General features: G+C 37.4%; 1 protein-coding gene across 7 annotated transcripts in view; it reads left to right on the plus strand.

Annotated features, from left to right (window-relative positions):
* Positions 1-15,718, plus strand: part of MAP4K3 (mitogen-activated protein kinase kinase kinase kinase 3) — a 197,520-nt gene that overhangs the window by 65,464 nt on the left and 116,338 nt on the right. For all 7 annotated transcript variants that reach the window (XR_002342963.1, XM_021088336.1, XM_021088339.1 and 4 more), the window contains exon 2: positions 4,610-4,667. Coding sequence is in view for 6 of the 7 variants with exons in the window: in XM_021088336.1 (XP_020943995.1) it covers positions 4,610-4,667 (58 nt within the window). In the remaining variant the exon portion in view is untranslated. The remainder of the gene's footprint in view (positions 1-4,609; positions 4,668-15,718) is intronic.

Genomic DNA, 15,718 nt, shown 5'->3' on the forward strand with positions numbered 1-15,718 from the left:
TGAGTTGTAAGTCAAACCATGAAGAGATAGCACTTCACACCCACTAGGAAAGCTAAAGTTAAAAAAGCTAGGTAATAATAAATATTGGCACCAATGTGGAGAAATTGGAACCTTCATATGTTGCCGGTGATACATTAAATGGTGCAGCCACTTTGAACAAAGTTTGTCAGTTCTTCAAAAAGCTAAACATAGAGTTACCATGTGATTCAGCCATTCCACTTTGCGGTCTATACCCAAGAGAATTGAAAACATAGGTCCACACAGTATTCAAAGAAGCATTATTCATAAGAGCCCAAAATGGAAACAACCCAAACATCCTTCAACTGATAAAAGGATAAAACAATGTGGTTTTTCCCTACAGTGACCTGTTATTTAGCAGCAGAAGGAATAAAGTACTGATAAATGCTGCAACATGGATGAACCTGAAAACATGCTCAGCGAAAGAAGCTAGTCACAAAGGACCACGTATCTATGAAATAGCCGTAGAGACAGCAAATGGACCAGTACCAGTTGTCAGGGACTTGGAGGGGAGGGTAGAAGGAATAGGGAGTAACTGCTAATGGGTCTGGGGGGTTTCTTGGGTGATAAAAATGTTTCAGAATTAGATAGGAATGATGGCTACATAATTAGTGAATATACAAAATTGTCTGATGGGGGTTTGAGTTTGTGTCTTTAAAGCAAGGGTGTGTACTCCTGAAAAGTTTTAAACTCAAGAGCATATCTGAACATCACTGTCGGAGCGTGTGAGAAAGGTGGTCAAGTCAGTGATGTGGCAGAAGCCTAGGTCTGGAAGCTGAGAATATTTATCCTCAATTTTCTGCGCTGGACAAATCTGTAAAATTTACATTACTGATACCTATTTAGAAATTTCTAACTTTATACATGATATTTTATGATATTTATCTTGTTCTCTTTTTTCTTGTCAATTTCTCTTGGTGATTGAAAATAGAATAGCAGGTACAAGGTATTACCAGATCATTTACCTGTGTTTAACCTTGATTCCTATGAATTTAGAGACAGCAAAATATGATTTATTTTAGCTAGAAATCCAAGATTCTTGAATTACAATGCTTTAAACACCTTTCATTAATAAACATAAGGATTTTGATAAGGAAAGGCTCAGAAATTCAAGTTTCCTTAGGGTTTTTTAATGTTATTTTTCTTCCCTTTTTTGTGAATTACCTTAATTCTGTCAAATAAGTTACATGTTGGAAAATATTTTAGAAGCCAAAAAGAGCAATAATCATTTTAGCTGTCTTGTTTTTTTTATTGACACTAAAGAACCAATTGTTATCCTTTAGAAATTTTTGGCCTGGTTTAAATTTTGAAAAATTGTATCCATAAGTCAGGCCTACAGTAAATAATTGACTTCAGTAAGCTAATTATCAGTAGTTTATTGTCATAGTTTTTCTGTTAAATATGTGCTGGTGTTAAATCTATTTTTAGAAGAATGCATTGAGTACTGCAGCCATTTTGGACAGTTTAACTTGTCAGTAGAGAGTGTGCCCCCTTGTGGTCAGTTGGGAACAAAAATTTCAACTATAAAAATAGTCATCCTAGCTTTCTTGGAATTCTTTTTTTTTTTTTTTTTTTTTTTTTGCTTGTCCATAGTGGAATTATCCATACTCTGAGTTTCTTTTCAATAAACAGAAAATAAGACCATAGCAAAGTTTTAAAAATGGAGAATTGAGAATTAGAGTAATGTATTATTTTATTTAGAGAAGTGCTAAAAAAGATGTGGATTAAAGGACAAAGGATCAAGGAGGAACCTAACAGAAAAGATAAATGCAGTGTGAGGAAAGGCAAGTAGTTCTGATAGTGTTTGAGAAGATTTATGGCTAATGTTAATGTGATGTACTTGAATATTTCACAAGTACACTCTGCTCCATCTTCTTTACAAAATGCTCCCAGAATGATACTCTAATTTTACATCTATATATCTTCTCATCCTAGGGAAGGGAAAAAATAACTTATCTGGCACTATTTGTAATGTCTTTCATGTAATGGAAATTAAGTTTAGTTTGAAATAAATATTCAATTCTATTGAACTGCCTATAATAGGTTGGCATCGTTAGTGTTTATTAAAGAATTTTTTCCAAAAGGAATCAATTTTCCCCAAAAGTTTTATTTTAATTTTTTCTTACATGTTTTAATGCCTTTGTTCTTTGAGTTTAAGGGTTAAAATTTATATTTCAGGAGTGGCTGTATCTCATATATATGTCTTCTTTGGAACTGATTTTTTTAATGCCCCAGTATTCTTAGAAGGATTCCACTCTTGATGCACTTGTCTTCCCTTGTAGGTGATTGATCTTTTTGCTTTTTAGGGCTGCACCCGTGGCACATGGAGGTTCCCCAGGCTAGAGGTCAAATTTGAGCTTTAACTGCCCGCCTATGCCACAGCCACAGCAATGTCAGATCCAAGCCGCATCTGCAACCTACACCACACACAGCTCATGGCAATGCCGGATCCTTAACCCACTGAGCAAGGCCAGGGATCAAAACCTTCGTCCTCATGGATACTAGTCAGATTCGTTTCCACTGGAGACGAATCTGAGCCATGGAAACTCCGATTCACTGATCTTAGCATTACAACTAAGATTAATTCTGGTCACCTGGATGAATCTTTCTGTGATCAGGGAATATATTGGTTTTCATCTATTGATATGAAAATCAATTTATTAATTTTAGTAAATAGTTTAAAATATTATTTTGAAATCTAAGTATAAAAAAATCTTAAATCAACAAAGAATTACTGCCATTTTATACAAATTGAAAAGACAGTTTCCGCCTATTTATATTACCAGCAGTCTAATATTATGGATATTTATTTATTTTCTTTTTATGTCCACACCCATAGCATATGGAAGTTCCCAGGCTAGGGATTGAATCTGATCCACAACTGCGACTTGCAATGCCAGAACCTTTAACCCATTGCACTGGGCCAAGGATCGAATCACACCTCTGTAGCTACCCAAGGCATGCAATCAAACCTAACCCACTGCACCACAGTGGGAACTCTCTGGATTAATTTTTTAAATGATTTTCTTCTTCTTTTTTTTTTTTTTTTTTCTGCTCATGCTCACAACATGTGGAAGTTCCCGGGTCAGGGTTCAAACCAACGAAGCCACTGCGGTGACAAAGCCAGATCTTTAACACACTGTGTCACAAGAGAACTCTTATTTTTATTTTTAAATATATGGGTGTAAAAACATATTTGTTTTGTATTGAACTGCACTTCATTGTACTATAAGATGTGTTAAAACAGACGAAAGGGAGTTGTTTTTATAGTTATATAATGCTCTTTGCTTTCCATATTCTAATGTTTTAAAATTTAAGAGTTTCCATTGTGTCTCAGGAGTTAATGAACCCAACTAGTATCCATGAGGACATGGGTTCGATTCCTGGCCTCACTCAGTAGGTTAAGCATCTGGCGTTGCCAAGAGCTGTGGTATAGGTTGCAGACATGGCTCGGATCTGGCATTGCTGTGGCTGTGGTGCAGGCCGGTGGCTACTGCTTTGATTAGACCCCTAGCCTGGGAACATCCATATGCTGCAGGTGCAGCCCTAAAAAGACAAAAAAATAAAATTAAGCTAGTTAACCAATTCAGAATTTTACCAGCTTTTGATTGAATGGTAATAGAGGTAATACTCATTTTAAAAGCTTAGACTTGGAGTCGAACTGTTTGGATTAGAATCACAGCACTGTCACTTATTAGCTAGCAGTGTGGCCTTGACATGTTCTGCAACTTCACTTCTCTGTGCTTCAGATTCCTCTCCTGAACATGGGAGTAATATTAGTACCTACCTCATAATGTTGTTGGGATTAAATGAATTAATATAAGAAGACTTAGAATAGTGCCTGGCACATAATAAGGTCTGTGTATGAATTAGATATTATTATCACCATTATTAAATTTTTACATGGATCAAAGTTGAAATCATTGTGAAGAATATATTGTTTGTTTTGTAAATATAAATCATTTTTGAAGTTCTTTAAAAAACATTCCTGGGAGTTCCTGTCATGGGTCAGCGAAAATGAATCTGACTAGTATCCATGAGGACATAAGTTCGATCCCTGGCCTCACTCAGTGGGTTAACAATCCAGCGTTGCCATGAGCTGTGGTGTGTAGGTCGAAGACGTGGCTGGGATCTGGCATTGCTGTAGCTGTGGTGTAGGCCAGCAGCTATAGCTCTAATTGGACCCTAGCCTGGGAATCTCTGTATGCTGCAGGTGTGGCCCTAAAAAGAAAAAAGACAAAAAAAATACATTTCTGGGACTTCCCATTCTAGTGCAGTGGAAACAAATCCAACTAGTATCCATGAGGATGTGGGTTCTATCCCTGGCTAGCTCACTGGGTTAAGGTTCCAGCGTTGCCATGAACTGTGATGTAGGTCGCAGACTCGGCTCTGATCTCTAGTTGCTGGCTGTGGTGTAGGCTGACAGCACTAGCCCCATTCGTTCCCTAGCCTGGAAACTTCCATATGCCAAAGATGTGGCCCTAAAAAGAAAAAATTCTTCTCGATAATTGAAAATAAATAGTAAGCTGAAGTGACATTTTATAAAGATTTTCTGGAACCTTTTTTCACAATTTCTTTCCTTCTTTTTTAGGCACGGAATGTTAACACCGGTGAATTGGCAGCAATTAAAGTAATAAAATTGGAGCCAGGTAAGTCAATTGAAATTTGATGTTTCTTACTGCCGTCAGCCACTGGTTATCTTTCAGGCTTGTTTTAATGTTTGGTCGACATTTTCTCATGGTTTCCAACATCTGGCAAATAGGACCCCTGTCTACTCTTTCCTCCACCTCTTTTGAGACAGGTAGACACCTTGCCCAATTCTTCCCTAAAAAATAACAAATAATTGCGGGATGGAAGGGAGCTCCTAAGGACACTTAGTTCTTTCTGGACTCAATTTTGCTAACTTGTCACAGATTGATAGTGGTGTATTTCTAGATTAACACTGTTGGGCGTGGGGGTGGGGGGAGCAGTGCAGTGGAAAGAACTGAGATTTAGTGGTTGTGGTCCAGTTCTTTGCATCCCACTCTCTTACTCTCTGAACTTGTGCAAGTAACTACACTTCTGAGTCTGTTTCCTGTATAAACCAAGCTCTCACATTTTATGGATCCTTAATACTGTAATCATTGTTTTTTTGCCTTCCACCTCGAGTAGCTTATAAAACTCCTAAGACTACACAATAAATATTTTTTCTTTTTTTTTTTCTGCTTCAACTATGCTCTGTCCCTGAGTTCCCCTAACCCCCTGTAAAACTAATATCTTTTCTGAACTAACTACATACTCTTAAAAACCCTTTCCCTCTCTTTTTCCCTCCCACCATAAGTGTCCTAGTGTCTAGACTGAGTTCTATGGTGATGATAGTGCCTTTTTGGTGGTGCCTTTAGGTATAGGCACCAGTCCATTCCATAAATTTTTTTTAAGGATAGACAGATTTTTCTTTTGCTTTTTAGGGCTCACCAGTGCTATAAGTAAATTCCCAGGCTAGGGGTCGAATCAGAGCTGCAGCTGCTCGCCTATGTCACAGCCACAGCAACTGAGCCTCATCTGAGATCTACACCACAGCTCATGGCTGTATCCTTAACCCACTGAGCAAAGCCAGGGATCAAACCCGCATCCTCATGGTTACTAGTCAGATTCATTTTCCACTGTGCCACAATGGCAACTCCTGGCCACTTTCTCTATGTAAGTCAAGATGGAAAATATTTTAGGGTTTTTTGAACACATGTGGTCAGTCTCTGTATATAGTCCTCTCTCTCCCTCTCTCTCTCCTTTCTCACTCCTAAAATGTAAAAACTGTTCCTTGCAAAAAAAACTGTTCTTAGCAAACCAGGCCACCTGCAGCAGAAGTTTGCCCACCCTGACTTAGATCATCAGTAGACTTTTTAGAAGTGCCATTAACATTAAGATGAAGGATGTATTGACAATGGGAACTAATCTTTTTAATTTTATTTTTAAAATTTTCTTTATTACTCAATGAATTTATTACATTTATAGTTGTACAATGATTCATCACAGTCCAATTTTATAGGATTTCCATACCATCCCCCAAGCATCCCCCCACCCTCCAAACTGTCTTCTTTGGAAACCATAAGTTTTTCAAAGTCTGTGAGTCAGTATCTGTTCTGCAAACAAGTTCACTGTGCCCTTTTTTCAGATTCCACATGTCAGTGAAAGCATTTGGTGTTGTTGTGTCATTGTATGTCTGACTTCACTTAGCATGATAGTTTCTAGGTCCATCCATGTTGCTGAAAATGCTGGTATTTCATTCTTTTTAATGGCTGGGTAATATTCCATTGTGTATATGTACCACATCTTCTTGATCCACTCCTCTGTCGATGGACATTTAGGTTGTTTCCATGTCTTGGCTACTGCAAATAGTGCTGCAATGAACATGGGAGTACCTGTGTCTTTGCGAGTCGTCGTTTTTTTCTGGATAAATTCCCAGAAGTGGGATCGCTGGATCAAATGGTAGTTCTATTTTGAGTTTTCTGAGGAATCTCCCTACTGCTTTCCACAGTGGTTGCACCAATTTACAGTCCCACCAACAATGTACCTAGGGTTCCTTTTTCTCCACACCCTCTCTAGCACTTCTTGTTTGTAGACTTTTTGATGATGGCCATTCTGGCTGGTGTAAGGTGGTACCTCATCGTGGTTTTGATGTACATTTCTCTAATAATGAGTGATGTTGAACATCTTTTCATGTGTTTTTTGGCCATCTGTATGTCTTCTTTGGAGAACTGTCTGTTGAGATCTTCTGCCCATTTTTGGATGGGGTTGTTTGTATTTTTGGTATGGAGCTGCAGAAGGTGTTTGTAGGTTTTGGAGATGAATCCCTTGTCAGTCGATTCACTTGCAAAGATTTTCTCCCATTCTGTGGGTTGTCTTTGCATTTTGTTCAGGGTTTCCTTTGCTGTGCAGAAACTTTGAAGTTTGAGTAGGTCCCATTTGTTTATTTTTGTTTTTACTGTCATGACTCTAAGAGGTGGATCTGAGAAGATGTTGCTGTCGTTTATGTCAGAGAGTGTTTGGCCTATGTTTTCCTCTAAGAGTTTTATAGTATCTGGTTTTATATCTAGGTCTTGTGTCCATTTGGAGTTGATTTTTGTGTATGGTGTTAGGGAGTGTTCTAATTTCATTCTTTTCCCATGTGGCTGTCCAATTTTCCCAGCACCACTTATTGAACAAGCTGTCTTTTCTCCATTGTATGTTTTTGCCTCCCTTGTCATAGACTAGTTGGCTGTAGGTGCGTGGGTTTAATTCTGGACTTTCTGTCCTGTTCCATTGATCTATATGTCTGTCTTTGTGCCAGTAACATAAAGTTTTGATGGTTGTTGCTTTGTAGTATAGTCTGAAGTCAGGGAGCCTGATTTCTCCAGCTCCATTTTTCTTTTCCAGGATATCTTTGGCTATTCTGGGTCTTTTGTGCTTCCAAACAAACTTTAAAATATTTTGTTCAAGTTCTGTGAAAAATGTCCTTGGTAATTTGCTAGGGATTACATTGAATCTGTAGATTGCCTTGGGTGGTATAGTCATTTCGATAATATTGACTTTTAATTCAAGAGCGTGGTCTTTCCATCTATTTGTGTCATCTTTGATTTCTTTCATCAGTGTCTTATTGTTTTCAGAGTACAGGTCTTTTGTCTCTTTAGGTAGGTTTACTCCTAGGTATTTTATTCTTTTGGATGCAATGGTAAACGGGATTGCTTCCCTAATTTCTCTTTCTGATCTTTCATTGATAGTACATAAAAGTGCAGTCGATTTCTGCAAATTAATTTTGTATTCTAGGACTTTGCCAAATTCATGGATGAGCTCTGACAGTTTTCTGGTAGAGTCTTTAGGATTCTCTAGGTATACTATCATGTCATCTGCAAATAGTGATAGTTTTACTTCTTCCTTTCCAATGTGGATTCCTTTTATCTCTTTTACTTCTCTGTTTGCTGTGGCTAGGACTTCCAAAACGATGTTGAATAGTAGTGGCAAGAGCAGACATTCTTGTCTTGTTCCTGATATCAGTGGGAATTCTTTCAGCTTCTCACCATTGAGAATGATGTTACCTGTGTGTTTGTTATATATGGCCTTTATTATGTTGAGGTAGGTTCCCTCTATGCCCACTTTCTGAAGGGTTTTTATCAGAAATGGGTGTAGGATTTTGTCAAAGGCTTTTTCCGTTTCTATTGAGAGTATCATGTGGTTTTTATTCTTCAGTTTGTTAATGTAATGTATCACACTGATTGATTTGCAGGTATTGAAGAACCCTTGCATCCCTGGGGTAAATCCCACTCGATCATGATGTACTATCCTTTTAATGTATTGTTGGATTCAGTTTGCTAGTATTTTGTTGAGGATTTTTGCATCGATGTTCATCAATGAAATTGGCCTGTAATTTTCTTTTTTTGTGATATCTTTGTTTTTGGTATCAGGGTGATAGTGGCCTCATAGAATGAGTTTTGGAGTGTCCCTTTCTCTGTGATTTTTTGGAATGCTTTCAGAAGGATAGGTGTTAGCTCTTATCTGAATGTTTGATAGAATTCACCTGTGAAGCCATCTGGTCCTGGACTTTTGTTTGTTGGAAGTTTTTTAATCACAGTTTCAATTTCAGTGCTTATGATTGGTCCATTCATCTTTTCTATTTCATCTTGGTTTAGTCTAGAAAGATTGTACTTTTCTAAGAATTTGTATATTTCTTCCAGGTTTGAATCTACTATTCTTTATTGGATATTTGAAATTGACAAAATCTGAGGTTTAAAAAAATTAAAGATTTGGCATTTGAAGCATGGTCTCCATTTTTAATAATTAAGCAGTGGCTCTGTTATTAATAAAGCAGTCTCTAATTAGAAGTAGTGCACATGTACATCATTCCCTCAGATGAGTTCAGCATCTTCTCTTTCAGCAAGCCTTCCTCCTCTCGTCTCTGGTCTGACTAAGATGACTCCTCTGCAGGAATAGCTCTGTTATAGCACTTAGCACAGCTATATTGTCATTCTAGAGTTGCCTTTCTTTGTTCCTAAGTTTTAATCAATTTTATGTTCATAGCACTCAACTTAGGGTCAGTGCACTGTACTTACTTAAGACATCTTAAAATTTCCTTTAAAAAATTAGGGACTTAAAATCTTACTATTCATCAAATCATTTATTGTCTTATGTTGTTAATCTTGAACATTGCCTTGTGTATATAGATCATTGTAATTAAAGAAAACACAATTAAATAAAAAGAAAAAAATTTAGTCATGTTCTGCCACTCAGAGATAACAAGGGTTATTACCATATATATGTTATTAGATATACACAGAAATTTAGTTAACATGTATTCCCTTCTTATATGTACATAGAAGTCACCTGAATTTTTATATTTAATATCTTCGTTTTAACTTGTTTATATGCTGTAAGAAATGTTTAACTTGTTGGTGAGCTTAAAGTATATGACCCAGTGGTTAAGTGCACAGAATGTAAAAGCCAGGCTATTGGATTCTAGTCTGGCCTGACCACATTGCTTAAGCTTTCTGGAGGATTTTCTGTTTCCTCATCCCTAAAATGGGGATAATAGTAGCTTCCTCTTAAGGTAGAGATTAAATAAGCTGATAGCCAAAGCACTTTAAAAGTTTCTTTAAAAGTTAAATATTAATTTGCCATAATGACCTAGCAGTTTCACTTGTATAGATCCACACATACAGCAGCATTCACACGCCAGTGTTCACAACAGTATTATTCATAATGGAAGTTGAAAACAACCTACCTGCCTATTGTCTGGTAAATGAATACACAAAATTATGTCCATACAATGGAATACTTTTCAGCAATAAAAAGAAACTGTTCATACATGCTATGACATAAATGAACCTTAAGAATGGGTAAAGTGAAAAGAGCTAAACGGAAGAGACTGCTTAGTGTATGATTGCATTAACATGATGTGGTCTGAAAAGGCAAAACTGTAGAGTCAGAAAGTGGGCTGGTGTAGAGGAGGGTGGGGAGGAATTAATAGTTAATGGAGGTGAGGGATCTTACTGGGGTAATAGAAATATTCTAAACTGATTTGTAGTGGTGGTTCTGCAACTTGGTGAATTTACTAAAAAAAAATTGAATTATGCACTTTATGGATGAATTATGTGATTTTTAAATATGCCTTAATACAGTCATTAAAAATCCCACAATACCACTGTCATCTTTTAACAGTAATAATAATAGCAAATGAGTTTCACACATTGCAATTAGTTGATGTCTCAAATTTCTTTTATATCTATAGGTTCATCTCATTTATCTTTTTCCTTCCTTTTTTTTTTTTTTTTTCTTTTGAAGAAACTTAGCCACTTGTCCTGTAGAATTTTCCCCTCAGGCTAGCTTTTGCCTGTTGCCTCCCTGAAGGAACATTTAGTGCATTCTTCTGTGAGTTGGTAGTTAACCCTAGGAGACTGATATGATTCAGGTTGTATTTGGAATGTTGTGAGTGAGGAAACCTTCATTGGGTATAGTCAGATTTTTCTAAATTAGAACTCTGATGGCCAGTTTTCAACTTTTTGAAAAACAAAAGCCAAATCTGAAATAGTCAAGTGAAATGGAAAGGATTTTAAGAATTTGCATCCAAAGGTTTTTTTTTTTTTCCCCTTTGTCTTTACAACTGATATCCAATTTGAACCTGAAGCTAGATGAAAACTTCCTTGGACAAAATTTTTTTCTTAAATGTGCAGTTGGTTTTAATATCTCATCGGGGCCTCTAATCTTACACGTGTGGCTTTAATTTGTCCTTTAATTAAGCATCAGTCTATAACTTTTTACCTTAAACTGCAAAGATGGTGTTTGATTGTTATAATAAAAGTAAAAAAGAAAAAAATAAAAAGAGGAAACTAAACATTCATCATTCTACTACCTGTATAAACACTGTAGACTTGTGATTTTTTTCCCAGATTTGTGTGTGTGTGTGTTTCTGTACAGGCATCCTAGGTTTTTGGTGGTTTTTTGTTTTTTGTTTTGGACTTTTTGTGTTTTTAGGGCCACACCTGCAGCATATGAAGGTTCCCTGGCTAGGGGTTGAATCAGAGCTATAGCTGCCAGCTTACATCACAGCCACGGCAATGCTAGATCCGAGCCACATCTGCAACCTATGCTACAGCTTACAGCAACCAGATCCTTAACCCTCTGAGCAAGGCCAGGGATCAAACTCACATCCTCATGGGTACTAGTCAAGTTCAGTTACCGCTGAGCCACAGTGGGAATTCCCAGGAATTGCCCTTTTGGAACTTAAATTAATATTATGTCTAGAGTAGACTATAAAATCCTCCCTGAAGAAGTCTTTGTCCCCCTTTTTTTTTCTTTTTTTACCATGCCCATGGCATGTGGAAGTTCTTAGGTCAGGGATCACGCCTACACCATAGCAGTGACAACACAAGATCCTTTACCTACTAGACCACCCAAGAACTCTTGAAAAGGGTTTTTTAATGTTCAAAAAATCCTACAATTTGTGAGTTCGGTTGCTGGAGTTCTTACACTTTGTGGAACAAAGAAACTTTCTAGCCTTTTGTAGGATACTCATTCTACTTGCTGGAGAAAATGGGGGAAAAACATTTGTTATTTGTAAGGTAAAATAAAATCAATCTCCAGATAAACAAATTAACCCTTTTTATGTGTTTAGTTTGGATCTTTGATATATATATATGTGTATATATATCAAAGTACTGACAGGTCCTTTTAAAATTTACAACCAAGAAAGACACAGCTATCATGAGTTTGTTTTCTGTGTCGGAAGAAGTTCAAGGGAGAAGAATTTGTAAGCGTGATTCAAACAGGCCTAGAAATCAGTAGAGAATGTGCAGAACTTGGATTAGTAGAAATTCACTTTCTTATTAGTGTTTTTCCAGATAGTAGAATTATCTTTCTTAAATTCATGTATTCGCATAACAACAACACTAATAATAAAAGTCACAGCAGATTAAAGATCTTTCTCATTCTGCATAGTATGCCATCATATGGATATACCATAGTTAATTCAGTGACTGTACTATGTGTGAGCCTTGAGGTTGGTTCTAATACTTTTCATTTATAAATAATGCTGCATTTAAAATTTATGTCACCCCTATTGATAAATGCTTTAACAGAAATGAACCACGGAAACATTATGCTAAATAAAAGAAACCAAACAGAATAGGTCATATATTGTATATTTTCACATATGAAGTATACAGCATAAGTAAACCTTTAGGGACAGAAAGCAGATTTGCTGTTGCCAGGGGCTGAGGAGAAAGGGGAATGGGAAGTGACTGTATAGTGTGTATATGGTTTCCTTTGGGGGTGATAAAAATGTTTTGGAATTATATAGAGGTGATGGTGACAAACATTGTGAATGTACTAAATGCCACTGAATTGTACACTTTGTAATATGGATTCACCTCAATAAAAATCATGTATTTTCCATGTAATTAAATCAGCCTCTTAATTTATTTTTCTGGTTGGTTTTGATGCTCTTGACATTTCAGCCCCTGGTTAGTCAATGCATCTTCAAATGCTTCCCACAAAGAACACACCCTGAAGTTTACCATTTTAACGACAGTGTGGGTAAAGTACACCTTGTCTAATTCATACCTTTTTTTGATTGCCCCATCAGATTTAATATTTTTTTACTTCCTCCATCTTTCACTTTGCAGAGTTATGTATTGTTTTTCTGTTACACTGTAGAGAGTTGAAGTCTAATGAGGCTAGAGCTAAAGTATCCATGTGGGAAAATGGGGGGCGTGGTCCAGGATGGGAGTGGGTTACAAAGGATAGAAGCTAGAACGATAATGTGATACCTTCTATTCCATGTCAAGACATCTAGAGCTGTGGGTCTTAGAAAGTTATTAGGGAGAAGACTAATATTTAGTCTGTGTTTTAAATATAACCAGCAGTCTGTGACAAATGTACTGAAATGTAAGTTAATACTGGAAATGGGGAGACTAGTTGAGAGGTATATTGAAAAGGTTATTAGGGTTCGGATTTACTGCTGTAACAAAGAAACCCGCAAATAAAGTGATCTAAATAAACAAGGTAGGAGTTCCGTTGTGGCACAGCGGAAACAAATCCAACTAGGTACCATGAGGTTGTGGGTTCGATCGATCCCTGGCCTTGCTCAGTGGGTTAAGGATTCAGTGTTGCCATGAGCTGTGGTGTAGGTCGCACACGCAGCTTGGATCCCACGTTACTGTGGCTCTGGCATAGGCCAGCGGCTACAGCTCTGATTAGACCCCTAGCCTGGGAACCTCCACATGCCACGGGTGTGGCCCCAAAAGGACAAAAGACAAAAAAAATAATAGAATAAATAAATAAACAAGATAGACATTTATTTCTCTCTCATGTAGCAGTTCTGACATGAGCACAAGTTAGTAGTTTAGTTCTGTTCCATGAGGTCATTCAGGGGTGCATGTTCTTTCCATTTTATGCCGTCACCCAGTAGAGCACTCATTCATCTGCTTAAGTGAGTTTAGGTTACTAGTATGTTCCTCTTTAGTGGAAAAGATACAGATTTTTTGGGTTTGGTTTTTTGTTTTTGTTTTTGTTTTTTTGTCTTTATAGGGCCGCACTGCAGCACATGGAGATTCCCAGGCAAAGGGTCTAATCCGAGCTGTAGCTGCTGGCCTACATCAGAGCCACAGCAACGCCGGATCCTTAACCCACTGAGTGAGGCCAGGGTTTGAACCCGCAACCCCATGGTTCCTAGTTGGATTCATTAACCAATGAGCCACGACAGGAACTCCCGAGATACAGGTATTTTAAGGCAAGCAGGTTTTCTTTAAAGGAAATGTGGTTGGAAGTCATATACCAGTTCTACTCACTTTTGGTTGCTAGAATTTAACTTTTGACCACACAAATACAAGAGAGGCTGGGAAATGTGGTCTTTAGCTAGGCAGCCATGTATCCAAGAAGAAGAATGGCTGTTAGAGGCACAAATAATCGTCTACCCCTAAGAGGCAATTTGAGTGTTATTATGAGGATTTGAACCAGGGTAGTTATAGTAGGGGTGGAATTGAGAGGTATTTAGAAGGTAGACTTACTGGAATGTATTTCCATTCATTTGAGACATGTTGATTATGATGTGTTTAAAGTATAGTTGTAAATTTGATCTATAGGTCTGGAGCTCAGGAGAGAAGTCTTGGCTGGAGGCATGGATTTGGAAATCATTGGTGTTTGGTAGTAGTTGTAGTTAGAGAATTTCAAAAAGAAAGAAGTCACGAGTATGAGATGCTGCTGTAATATCAAGTAGAATGAGAATTTATGAGGCCTTTGATTTGGCTCTTAGAATCACATGGGCCTTTGCAAGAGTAATTTCAGCAGAGTCATGGGGTGAAAAATAGATTGTAGTGAGCTGAGGAATAAGTGGAAGTCATGAAAATGAAACAACTCTGACTTTTTTAAAGAAATTTGGCCGTGAAAAGAGGAACTGGTTTAATATGAGACAAGCAAGGTTAAGGGAAGGTCTTCACTTTGAAGTAAGTTTGAGCATGTTTGTAGGCTGAAAGGAAAACATGAGTGGTGATGGAGAGAATAAAGATATTGAAGAGAGCATATAAATGATGGAGCAAGGTTCTGAGAGGGCTTGAAAGAAGATAGAATCAGGTGGGACCTCTCTTGAAAAGAAAAGTACCTCTCTCGGGATCACAGCTTCGTAAAGGGTCAGCACTGGGCACAAATAAAGGTTAGCTTTAAGGTTGAGGAGAAGGTAGTGAAAGAAGATCTTTACAGGAGTTCCCATCATGGCTCAGCGGAAACGAATCTGACTAGTATCTGTGAGGACACAGGTTCAATCCCTGGTCTCAATCAGTGGGGTAAGGATCTGGCGTTGCCATGAGCTGGCTGGGTGTAGGGCACAGACACAGCTCAGATCCTGCATTGCTGTGGCACAGGCCAGCGACTACAGCTCCAATTTGACCCCTAGCCTGGGAACTTCCATATGCTGCAGGTGCAGCCCTAAAAAGACAAAAAAAAAAAAAAAAAAAAAAAAAAAAAAGAAGAAGAAGAAGAAGATCTTTACAATAGTGTCTCTATTTTCTCAAATATAAGAAGGTAGGTTCTTAGCTGAGAGTGAAGTACAGGTGGGTAGGTATGATATCTGAGGAGTAATGGAAATGACTTTTTATTGTTGTTTTAGCCATTTTAAGAAATAGAAGAAACCAACTGTTTAACAGTGATGGGACTGCTGGACAGTGTTATATATCTAATTGAGGTTAAAATCAACAATTTTTATTATGCCCATTGACATATCTATGCTCCTATTCAAGAGCTGCCATTAGAACATCACCTAAAAACCATAGGCCATCAATTTTCACCTGTTTTTCTCTAGAAATAAGAATTGTGAGGAAATTAGTGTTAGGAGAACGAGACATGGTTCTACTCCAGGGTAGCTAAGCTTGTCTCTATTTTAAAAGCTGCCCATAAATGAATATCCTGTCCTATTATGTTATTTCTGCATCCATGTTACCTTTTCCCCAAAAGTCTCAGAGGATAACTAGCATATGTTCATAAACTTATCTTCAGTCTTACTCATAAAGTGGATAGAAAAACAAACCTGAGAAATACTGGCTAATGTTGTTTAATGAGAGACAGAAGTACTTTTATGGAAGAGAGGAAAGCAGTACCCAGATATGTCACTTCATAATCTCATCCTCCTGCATAAAGTCGTCTTGATTCCCAGTATGTACTAGAAGCCAGTGACTTCTGATATTTAACTTGAAATGCTGCTTTA

The sequence above is a fragment of the Sus scrofa genome, chromosome 3 (genome assembly GCF_000003025.6).
Source record: "Sus scrofa isolate TJ Tabasco breed Duroc chromosome 3, Sscrofa11.1, whole genome shotgun sequence".
In the NCBI taxonomy this organism is placed as follows: Eukaryota; Metazoa; Chordata; class Mammalia; order Artiodactyla; family Suidae; genus Sus; species Sus scrofa.